This window comes from Ursus americanus, chromosome 33, assembly GCF_024610735.1.
Source record: "Ursus americanus isolate L20-20 chromosome 33, mUrsAme1.1.p, whole genome shotgun sequence".
Taxonomy (NCBI): Eukaryota; Metazoa; Chordata; class Mammalia; order Carnivora; family Ursidae; genus Ursus; species Ursus americanus.
In genome coordinates, this window is record NC_142159.1 from 1069882 (window position 1) to 1082148 (window position 12267).

Consider the following 12267-nt stretch of genomic DNA (forward strand, 5'->3'; position numbering starts at 1 on the left):
AATGGACAAACAATATCTAGTTTACAGGGTGTTGTGATAATTCTTTCTTTTCTTTTTTTTAAGATTTTATTGATTTATTTGAAAGAGAGAGTGAGAGAGTGTGTGCACAAGCAGGGGGGAGGGGCAGAGGGAGAAGCAGACTCCCTGCTGAGCAGGGAACCCCATGTGGGGCTCCATCCCAGGACCAGGAGATCATGACCTGGGCCGAAGGCAGAGGCTTAACTGACTGAGGCACCACTGGTTGTGGTAATTTTTTAAGATAATGCAGGTGAAGTTTCTAGTACCCTGACATACTATGCTCTCCTGTGATTGTTGGTCCCCTCCTTGCCCTTCTTTTCTCTTTGTTCTGCCACTGTGGCAGATATATTCTCACCTGGATTTGTTGGAAGAAATGTGCAATATCTTGATCTGGCTGATTTCCAGAGGCTAGCGTCCGGCTTTTGTTTTCCATGAATTGCTGCAGCTTATCAGAGAGATGTTCCAACATCTCTGCCTGGGGCAGAAGCTTCTTCAGGGAGCTCTCCTTTTCTTGCTGCTGTAGACAGAGCTGCTCGAACCGCTGGCTCACCTCCGCCAGCTTGCCCTGCAGCACTGCAGCTGTGGTGCTGTCTGCTGTCTCCATGAATCGTGTCACCATCTCACGGGTGGCCTCCAAGCTGCTCTTTTGCCGAGCAATGTCCTGCTTCAATTTCTGTTACCAAAAAATATGTCTGTCAGCTCCTGGCTCACTTATCCTAGGATATCTGAGCCACAGACTAATAATCTAATAATTACATGCTCACCTCCTCAAGGAGGGCAGGACTGCAGCTGAGCCTCTGGAATATCGAACACCCCATCCCCTTAGTTCTCCACCCCATTCCACTAATGACTTTGTAGCATCACTCTTCCTCAAGCTTAACAATGATTTGGACATTGGGTAGAAATATCTTTACATGGATTAGTCATCATCTCTAAGTCTTATTAGAAGATTCATGGAAATGAATTCTCTTCCTGATACTTTTTCAAAATGATGTGATTATGGAACACAGCAAATACACCGTTGATGCTAACTCTTGGGGCCTAGGTCTTACCATGTTAGTGGCCAGGGCTTCCTGGATGACTCCCAATGACAGTGATGCCACCTGCTCCTCCTCCAGGTTTTGTTCAACTTCCCTGATGGACTGCAACAAGCTCTCCAGGCTTTCCTGGACACTCTGAGATCGGGCAATTGCCTTCTGCAGCAGAGCAGAGCGCTCAGCCAGGCTACTCGAGAGGCTTTGGAAGCGGCTGAGTATGGAATCTGGAAAATCAAGGCCATGAGAAGAGAGTGGAGACCATTTTCGTGTGGTGCTTTTAAAAACAATGTATTTAAATCACACGTGTTAATTACAATAATAACAGACATAAAGACAAATAGAAGGAATAAGCTTAAAGTGCATTTGTATTTGAGCCAAATTCACAAAGCATTATTTATTTAGCACCTACTAAGTGCCAGAAATTGTGCTGGATGCTGAGGACTGAAGATAGTTAAGCCCCTGGCTTCTACAAACTTAAGACTATAAAAGTGAGCATAGGCAGAAAAGGGCACATCACAACCAACCATAAAAATAAAATTGTAAGTGCTATACTGATGCTAAGAATAATGTACTAGAGAAGCCTGAAAGAAGAATGACTCTTTCTTATCTTTAGTTTCTTTTGGGGGTTGGAGGTGATGGCCAGGACTTTACAAGGAAGTAACCTCTCAGGTACATCTAGAAGCTTGAGCAAGATTTCATCACACATGCTAACAAGCACTCAATAATAGCAGCTAAGCCATAGGCAAAACTTCAGGGGTAACGTCAGGAAGAAACGACTACTTCGCTTGGGAAAGGAAAGAAGCAGGGCGTGGCTAGAAGGCAGAATGCCTGGAGAAAGGGGTGGAAACCAGATCGCAAAGGCCTTCAATGGTACAAGAACAAAGTTCATTCCAGGGTAAGCTCTTGCTGTGTCCTCAGCCCCTAGCCCGCGCTGCAGATACTTGCACCGTACAGTGTGATGTCTTGCAGAACACTGGCATGCACTGAGAATCAAGGGAGCATTCTTGTTATTGCTGCTTCATACCTGTAGTTTCTTGAACATGCTTGCGGTCTGGCGCTGGCTCGCCTTCAATTTGCATGAGGCCATGAGCTACTTTTTGGAGCTTTTCTACAGGTACTTGGTGCTCAGCTAATTCCTCCTGCAACTGCTGCTTGTCCATGAAAAAGGCCAAAAGTAAAACGTCTGAGTAATCAAAGCTGGTTCTAGGAACCAAGAGCTACTTAGCATAGTGCTACTAGAGCTACAAAGAATACTTCTGTTTATCCGAACCCACGGATGTTAGAATTAAGTGTTTAGGAATCAGATCTTGTCCAAGGCTTCCCAACCACTGCCTTTAAACTATGCGAGTATTTACTCTATTTTGGGGTACTCTACCCCAGGCGACAGAACAGCCTGTGTCCCGGCCTACCTTTGTTGTTGCAAGCTGCTGTTGCAGAACCCCAGGGTCTGAGGCAATAGTATCTGAGAGCAGCTTCTCCACATTGGCCTCACAAGCCTGAATCCAGGACTGCAGGCTGTCGGTACAGCTCTGGAACTGCTGGTACTGGCCTAGGAGCATGGTCAGGTGAGAGCCCAATCGTGTACACTGTGCCAGAGAAAAAAGGGAGAGCAGGCTTAGGCAAGGTCCGGCTGAAGGCTGGGGCTTCCTAGGCATAGTCCAAAGAAAAGCCTGGTCTTGCTACAGGATCTCACTCTAACCACAGTGAAGGGAGGCGCCGAGGCCTCCAGGGACAGATGAGTAGCAGAAATCTTCTGCGAGTACGGCCCTTGTTGTTTGATCCACACTATTCACCCCAACTTCATGTTATATACCCGCTCAGACTAAGTGAGTGGTAGGACAAGCCACCAAAGAAATACACTTCAGGTTGCAGGCTAAGGGAGGGAGGGACTGGGAGGTCCAGAGTTCCTTTTGGCTAGTTTAGAGATGCTGGCAAAGTACACAAGACAGGTAATACAGCTGACTGGATTCTACGGCTTGGGAGCTAACGGGAGTTCTCTGATAGGCAGGAAGGCAAGGATGTACCCTAGATGCTCTGTGCAGGAATAAAGACTGTGCACGTGGTTGCACTGTCCCCTGTACTGTGTCTTTTGGGAGCCCACGTCTGCTGGTCAGGATACAGGAAGGGTGACAGACCCCTGACACTGCTGGGATTACGCATCAGCCCACGGGCCTCCACGTTTTGCATCTTTGCAGAGCTTGTAAAGACATTCTGCCTGTGGTCAATATACAATTCAGCTCCCTCACTGTGTCCTCAGGTTCTTATCCTCAGCCCTAGAAACCACCCCCAGCTGTATGACGGCTCCCACCACCGTCCCCCCAGAGGCTGGTGGGACCCTCTCGGTACCTTTGAATGGAGTGCAGTGTATCTTTCTGTTGCATCCTTCAACTTGCCCTTCACTAAGGCCCCAGTGCCTGATGGTTCTCTGCCTTCCTCAAAGCTGTTTTCTGTGTCCAAGACCTTCTGGCCTGAGATAGTCACAAATCGCAAGTCTCCTTTGTGGGAAATGACATCCTCCGAGAAGCTCCCCTGCCGCTTTAGCAGGGAGGGAAGGGCTTCAGGGCAGCTGCCTCCCTTATGCATGTTCTCCAGCTCTCTCTCGGACCGCTCCAGCCAGTTCTCAAACTCCTGATGGTCCTGCAGAAACTTCTGCAGCTCGTCCCGTAGTGTCTGTGCCTGCTTCAGCTCTGCTTCTGACTGGGCCAGGAAAGCTGCATACTGCCCCTTCAGCTCTCCTAGCTTGTCCTGCAGCACCTGGCGCTCCTCAGGCGTGAGATTGTGGCCGTGCTGGTCCAGGAAGGCCTGAGCTGACTGGGTGGCCAGGATGAAATTTTGCTGCTGAGACAGCAATTCTTGATGACGGGCCTGGCAATAAATTCCCCAAAACAAAGGACGATCAGTAGGGATACCACAAAAATTCGCTTATGTCTGCAGCTGGAAGTAGAGAGAGATCTCAATAGGCCACTTTTCTAGCTGTTCAAAAATCACCAGTATCTCTTACTCTCTAAGTATTAGGCCATATACTAGTCCCGGCTGAACGGACACATACAGGATCTTACAGTTTTCAAAGAGACTTCACATGTATTATCTCAACTGATTTGAGGCACAATCTGCAATGTAAGCAGACGATATCCATGTTTGTTACATGTCTTGACTAAGGTCATGCAGACAGTTAAGGGACAAACTGAGACTAGAATCTGGCTCTCTTCACTAAACCATTCTAAGTCTAAGAGAAGGCACAAATGGCCAGCTCATAAATACCCACATTAATGGAAGGGGAGAGTAAGTTGGATGAGCCAGACATGACAATATAAAAACTGCAAATTCTTAGCTGTGAAATATGTCACTTACATATCCATGAACACTGTCCCAACTAGGAAAGTTCTTGGAAAATTAATTCATTAAATGAACAATTTGTAATCCAGTGAGAGTAAAAGGTATTTCTGGAGCATAGGCAATCTGTATTTTTTATTTATATGTGCTATGTCTATGTGCTTACACATGGACCTTTTTTCTACTTCAATGGAATGTAAGTTATTTTAGGGAGTTGTAGTTGTTTTGTTTTTAAAAATGTTCTTCCTGAGTCTAGGTGCGTCTGGGTGACTCGGTCAGTTAAGTATCTGACTTCTGATTTCGGCTCAGGTCATGATCTCAGGGTCTGGGACTCCACACTCAGCAGGGAGTCTATTGGAGGTTCTCTCCCCCTCTTCCTCTGCCCCTCCCACCTGGTGTTGCAAGCTCTCTCCTCCCCCCACCTCAAATAAATAAATAAAATTTTAAATAAAATAAAACAAAATGTTCTTCCTGAGTCTAACAGACAACAGTGGGAGTTCAGTCAGTGTTCTTGCCTATTTATACCGTATGTGATTTCCTGGATCAGGACAAGAGCCTAATTTTTTCCAGAACATTGTCCAGTTTCAACCGGTATCAGCAACCTGATAGCGTTAGCTTCCAACATCATCTCAGGGAAGCTAGGGTGACAAATGTTTCCTTCTCAAATAGCTAGTAAGGGGCAGTACCATCGCTTGTCTGTATACCCCCCAGGTGTCCCCATTCTCATCCACCACGAGTAAGGCAGTCTCCCTCCTCCCTCATCTCCATGGAGAAGTTCCTTGGTCAGGCTGACTACTGCCAGCAGTCCTGTGACAGCAGGACCATCTCTGCTCTGTGCTGTATGACTGCCACAACTTTGGGGGACACCCTACGATGGATCTCCAAGCATAGCAGCAGCATGCAAGAGGCAAAAATCCTATTAATACAAAATAAAGCAATGACTCACATAGGCCATTCAATAGAAGCATTCTAGCTGAGTCAAATTTCTTTGCTATAAAGGTGTCACTACTAAAATAGGTGATCCATGTGTTTTTTAAGTTCCCTAAACATATTGCTTTTCAATCATGCAATAAAATATGCCTGCATATGCCAGTTAATATCCTAGGAGACGGCATCTGGCTGGTTCGCTGGTTTATCTCCAATGCCTGACATATAGCAGGTGCCTAATATTTGCTGAATAATGAATACATGGGCAAAGATAAATAGTGAGTAAGGAATGGTTTCTTTTTTTTTTTTTTTTTTAAGATTTTATTTATTTATTCGACAGAGATAGAGACAGCCAGCGAGAGAGGGAACACAAGCAGGGGGAGTGGGAGAGGAAGAAGCAGGCTCCTAGCGGAGGAGCCTGATGTGGGGCTCGATCCCATAACGCCGGGATCACGCCCTGAGCCGAAGGCAGACGCTTAACCGCTGTGCCACCCAGGCGCCCCAAGGAATGGTTTCTTGAGGGCCACAGGCAACATTAAAAGGCTTAATTAAGGATATCGAATTTTTGGAAGATCACTTAGTTGTGTAGAAGGGACAGTAGAAGGCACGAGGCAAGGAGACCAGTTGAAGCTGTCATAACAACTCAAATGGAAGCTGACAGTAGTCCGAACCACAATCATAGCTCAGTGGAAATAGAGAAGTGGGAATGACTCTGAAAGAGATCTAAGAAGCAGGGGATTCGATGACTGATTCGTTACAGGAGAGCGAGGAAAAGGGAAGGAGCCCTGGATGATGTCTAGTTCTGGCAATGAAGTGGGAGTAGAGGAAGGAGAACGGGTCTGATGGGGAGGCGGGGCGGGGGGGTGGGAAGGATGCTACAGGAAATAGAAGCTCCAATTTTTTTGAGGCTGAGCTGCTCATGGTTCCAAGTTACAAACAGGCAGATGGATTTATGTACTGGTTTGAAGCTCCGCACAGGCATTTAGGCTGGAGACACAAACATGGAATTCTCTAGTACAGGCGGTAACTGAAGAGTGGATAAAACTACCCAAGGGAAGTATATTCTGAAAGACGAGAAGAGGCGGAGGCTGCCACCTGGAAGCACACTGGTGTCTCACAAACTGGCCAGAGGAAAGGAAAACGGATTACTGAGGCAGAGTAGCACTTTGGAAACCAAAGGAGAGTATTTCAACAGTGTCGAAGCCGCTGAGGTACCAAAGAGGGCGTGAACTGAGATGTACTTACTGTGCTTACTGGATATAGGGGCAAGGAGGTTATGGTGACTTGCCCAGGGCAGCAGAGAGGCGCCCAGCAGAGTGAGGACAAGCTAACATTCTCACCTTCATCTTCTCACATTGCTTGTCCAGTTCCTCTGGGGCTTGGCTTGCCCCCTTGTGGGCATCAGTGGTATCAGAGGCTTCTTTCCCCAGGCTAGCTCCTGACAGCTGCTCCATCTGTCCTCCAGACGATCCTACAGAAGTCACCCACTCCAGGAGAGCATCGATCTTACTACTGTTCTCTGCCAGCTCCTTTGCTGCTTTACTCTGAAAGCCACAGAAGGAGTCTAGTGAGAAGGCCTTAGATACTCAGCTATACAAGCAAAGGTTAAGAATAAAGGTGAGACTTTTATGCTAAAGAAGAGAAGCTCTAAGACTGTGTATAAAACGGTCTTTGTATCCACAAAAAAGAATGAGCATCTTTCAAATCTGCTGAAAAACAATTACTTAAAACAATCTCTAGATTTTGTCATATCTCACTGCTTTAAAAAAAAAAAGGGCAACCCTCTTAGGTCCCCTCCCTCCTCCGGAGCTTTGTTATCGCTCAATAAACCTTACTTTGCTGCCCCCCCCCCCAAAGTACATGAGGTGTGGGGGTAGCAAAATCCAGGATTTAAAAGGGCTTTAAGAGATGGCTTAGTCCTGGCAGCCCAGCAAGGCTTTATGGAATCCTTCACAGGTGTACAGAAGCGATGCCCTGGCTTGGTAGGGCCAGAAACAGTACAGTCACACTCGATTACCAGCTACCCTTCTCTACGGGACATGCAGACTTCTCCCATCCTTTTCCTGCCAGACAGAGTATTGAGTTCTAAAACTTGCCTTTCGAATTCCATTTTCTGACTGCTCCCGTATTGTTATTAATTAAACAGGTTATGCCAAGTGATAGCCTCATATATTTCAGAATTCCCCTTCAGGTAATTTATTTCTCTTTTCCATACTTTCTACCTCTCCCATTTGTGTCAGAGTCCACGGCCAGACAAAGGATTCTAATTCAATCTGCCAGTGCCGAGGGGGGGTGCAGAAAACCATTTGAGATTTTACCTTCTAGGTTTATCCCAGCGCCACAATTCCCGCTGATCTACAGGGGCCGCTTGCGGACAGCTTGTGGCACACTAAGACTCCCCAGATATTTCCCCTCGTGCTCTTGGATTATCAATCTAGATTCATGTTTGAAATATGCCACTTGCTTTTTCCTCCCCAAAGTACTACCCTTCTTCACTGAGTTCTTTCCAAGACTTTCCGATTAAAGTCCTGAGTACACAGATAGCAAGAAATATTTTTTCTTTGGGGGGTGGGGTGGGTGATATGAACTTCCTACCAACTATTCCTGATTTAAAGTCCTTCAGGTTGTTTCTTACCAAAATAAATAATGACTCACAGACCAGCTCCTGAAGTAGCCCCTTTTCATGATTGTAGGCTCTCTGTAAGGCAGTTTCCCCTTATTACCTTTCCCTCATTTGCCAGGCACCAAAATTTTTGTTTTTGAAAAATACCAAGCATCAAAGAAGTCTGGTTACCTTTTCAGTCTCCTGCTGTACGGCTGAGGTCACCACTTCCTCCAGCTCCTTCTGGGCCACTCGCGTCCGTTCCTGGAGAGCCTCGTACTGCTCCTTCGCCTGACGAAGCTTCTCCCGAAGAGCTGTCAGCTCATGGGGGCTCAGCTTGGCCTGGTTCTCTTCCAGGAACCCTTCGATGTCCTTGACCACACTGGCAAATGAGGCAGCCCGATTCTGAATGTCGTCCTGTAAATCCTTAACACATGAACACAGGGAGGGCAGAGACATCAGTGTTACTTCTTCTGAGACTGCTAACAGCACACAGATGGAACAGCCAGGATGACACACACCTGCACCAGATATGTGTCCCTGACTGTAATCTGCTTAAGGTTTAGGCCTAAACCAATGCAAATAAGAATTTCTAAGATATTTTTTTTACTTAAGAAATATTCTAACACTTAATTTTCTTTTTTCTTTTTTGATTTTTTTTTTTTTATTTGAGAGTGAGAGAGAGAGAGAGAGAGAGAGAGAGCACAAGCGGGGTGAGGGGCAGGGGAAGAAGCAGGCTCTCTGCTGAGCAGGGGGCCCAAAGCGGGGCTTAATCCTGGGACTCTGGGATGGGATCATGACCTGAGCCAAAGGCAGATGCTTAACCGACTGAGCCATCCAGGCGTCCCTCTAATACTTAATTTTCTGAGCAAAATTTAAATTTCTAAGCAAATACTTAGTGAAGACGAAAAAGGAGACTGCCCACAAACATGATGCTTATTTTGTAATGAGTTGTCCTCAAAGAGATCATTCTTCTATACAGAGGAGTTGACAATGGGATTCTAGCTGACTTGAGGGTTGGTTAGTCCTTTATACTCTTTTGGGTATCACTTCTTAGCCTTTTTTTTTTTTTAAGATTTTATTTATTTATTTGTTAGAGAGAAAGTGGGAGAGAGAGAGCACAAGTAGGGGGACCGGCAGGCATCAGGAGAAGCAGGCTCTCCACCAAGCAAAGAGTCCAATGTGGGACTTGATCCTAGGACCCTGGGATCATGGCCTGAGCAGAAGGCAGATGCTTAACCAACTGAGCCACCCAGGTGTCCATTCCCCACCCCCCCACCACCTTTTTTAAAGTAATCTCTATACCCACCATGGGGCTGGGACTCACAACTCTAGGATCAAGAGTCACATGCTCTACTGACTGACCCAGCCAGGCATCCACCACTCCTTATCCTTCATGCAGCCTACAAGGCCCAGCATGATATGGGTCCCACCTCATCATTCACTAACCTTCCTTTTGTTCTTTGCAGTCCAACTCCGCCCTCCGCCCCTTCATGTGTCAACCCCTGCATGCTCTTCAGTTCTCAGTTTAAGTGACATTTCTTCAAAGTAATCTTTTCTAAAATCCTAGACAGGATTGGGTCTGACTGTTAAACATTCTCGGGTAACCTTTCCTTCATACATATAAAAGTTAAAGATTTATTTTAGAGAGTGAGAGAGCAAGCAAGCAGGGGGAGGGGCAGAGGGAGAGAGAGAATCCTGAAGCAGATTTCCCGCTGAGCGCAGAGCCCGACATGGGGCTCAATCCCAGGACCCAGGACCTGAGCTGAAATCAAGAGTCAACTGCTTAACCAACTGAGCCACCCAGGTGCCCCTATACATATAACAGTTAATAATTACATGTTCATTTTTGTGCTTATCTGTGTAATGTTGTCTCTCCCACTAGACTCTAAGCTTCATGAGAACAGGGATGTTTACCGTTACGTTGCCAGCATGAAGCACTGTGCCTGGCACATAGTGAGCCTTTATAAAGATTTGCTGAAGGAATGAGAAAAGTGAATTAACTCACACTGACCTTCAAGTCACTCTGGTTCTTCTGCAAAGCAGAGAGATCCTGCTGGGTGGCTCTACCTTGGTGGCCTGCCAATGTGCTTTCTGCCTGTCCTAGCCAGTTGCAAAGATCCTCCAGTTTCTGGTGACAGGTATTTTGTTGTTTCTGCAGGGTCTAATTAAAATGCAAAGGGGCCAAGAGATGATTAATAATTCTCATTTTACAAATACAAGATAACTCCCTGAAATGTAAAACAGAAAGGTTATATCTTAAGGATGGAAGAGTTGGTGGGAGACTAGAACAGGAAAAAGCACAGAAGTCATATTCAGAAAGCTCCCCTCATTTGGACAGTCTGTTGACCTGGGTCAATAGTTTGGGTTATATTCTGGGGTAATTTCAGGTGAGAATGCTCTCAGGTTTTGGTTGGGAATTCCTCTGCCAGGCTGCTGTTATTAGCCCTGGAAATGGAGAACAGAGAGCCCAGATGCCTCAAATCCATAAATGATAATGGTGATAATAATAAATTAGTGGTTATGATCAATTCCTCCACCAGAACTAAAGGATATGCTAATACTACGCTAAAATACAGAAATTAGAAGGACTAGATTAGGAGGGGGAAAAAAATCAAGAATCTGGATAATTCATAAGCTAATCGAGCTTAATAATTGAGCTGACTTTATAAATCAAACGTCTCACAAATGCAGATACCCATTAAATGGAATGATTACATGCCAGGCACGAGGGGCTTGGTTATTTTGAGAAGAAAACTGCCCAAGAATAGCAACTGGCTCAGTCCTTCAGGTGTCTACAAGTGATATCAGAGACAAAAGCCAGGCCCACGGGGAGGAAGGGAATATGTTTCTGTGCCTGATCCTTTCTCCAAATCTCATCTCGGCTGCATGACACTGAAGCACCTAATTGAGCCATTGAGCATGATGTGTTCTCCTGACCATCCTTCTAGAACCATTGTCCACCAGTTTCTACCTTCTGATGGTGTTTTAGTCACCTGCACTTACAAACAGGTGCCCACATTGGCCCTCTCTCCCCCTCTTTAGGACAAATAGAAGGGCACTGGAAGAGAACTCCTAAGAGCTCTTCGCTGTAAAACGGGATCTTCATGGGTTAGGATGGGTGCAGACTGAATCTGAAAAAAGCAAAGCAAACAAGTTAACACACGGACATACACATGCATTCAGGGCAAATATAGAGAGAAGCAGAGCATTTCTGACAATAACAAGGTTAATAAACATTGTGGAATTAATTATGTGCTCAGAGAGAATGTTCACATGCAGTTCTACCACCTGCTGCAGCTCAGGGGCCTACCCTGGGTTGTGTCTTAAAGTGGCTCAGACCAATGCCACTTCATTAATTATCCACAGACTACACCATGCTATATACATTCCCAAGCAAGGATACTGCAAATTTTCAGATTTGGAAAGTAACCTAAAGAGTTGCATCAGTATTTTATTTCAATTTCAATTTCAATACAGTTGGAACGACAAGCAATAATGGGGGACATACGGAACTGACTAAGCTAATTTCTGCTGAGCCTAACTCAAAAGCTCCATTCAGCTTTATACAATATTTAATAAAGGCAACCCTGAGACAGATTGCTGGTGATAATGACATTCTAATATCATCTTGTTGAACTCCAACTTACTATTCAAACCGCAAAAATGCCTAAGCATCATTCTCAGTATTCTTAGATTATGATGTTACCATCAATGGAATTCTGTTGAGTTTTGCAAGAAGAGGATTGTGATGGACAGTGGTAGGATGGTTTCCATAAGTGAATGAGCACTGGGCATCACAGTGTGAAGGAAGGTGCTAGAAACTAATCATGATTTAAAAAGTGCTAAAAAATTAATATGATTCTGATAAAAATTTCGTTGTTGGCTATGTGAAGGCGGTCAAGGAATATTACTGTTAATCATGTGAAAAGCCCCAGAATAAATCTCATTTCAGAACCATTCTTCTCAAGAGCTCAGAGTACCTAACCGTTCCTAATGGCCGTGAAAAGAATGCTGAGGGAGAAAGGAGGAGAAATAAGGGCGAGGGATGTGACTTTTGTTTGGAAGTCAGACATGATGAGACACAGTGAAGGTCGAGTCTCACTAAAAGGAAAATACTTGCACATGCACACACACGTAAACACACACATTCTCTCACACGCACACGTAAAACCAAAAACATGGCAAGAAATACAGCCAGAATAGCTGCCTCCTAAACCAGAACCAAACTGGCCTGGAAGACATGAAATTTCAAAAACTGTCAATGCAGGCTCCTAGAATCATGACAGATGGAGTCTGGCCAGAAATCTCAAGGACAGAGAGGATACCCCAAAAGACAAATAGAGCCCA

The 12267-nt window shown here is 45.4% G+C and overlaps 1 protein-coding gene across 20 annotated transcripts in view; it reads right to left on the reverse strand.

The window, feature by feature from the left end:
• MACF1 (microtubule actin crosslinking factor 1) overlaps nt 1–12267 on the reverse strand; it is a 329876-nt gene that overhangs the window by 97514 nt on the left and 220095 nt on the right. For all 20 annotated transcript variants that reach the window (XM_087858408.1, XM_087858405.1, XM_087858407.1 and 17 more), the window contains 8 exons: nt 9932–10081; nt 8110–8343; nt 6656–6859; nt 3402–3920; nt 2465–2641; nt 2080–2203; nt 1071–1279; nt 374–691 (listed from right to left, as the gene is read on the reverse strand). In XM_087858408.1, the coding sequence (XP_087714534.1) occupies nt 374–691; nt 1071–1279; nt 2080–2203; nt 2465–2641; nt 3402–3920; nt 6656–6859; nt 8110–8343; nt 9932–10081 (1935 nt within the window). The remainder of the gene's footprint in view (nt 1–373; nt 692–1070; nt 1280–2079; nt 2204–2464; nt 2642–3401; nt 3921–6655; nt 6860–8109; nt 8344–9931; nt 10082–12267) is intronic.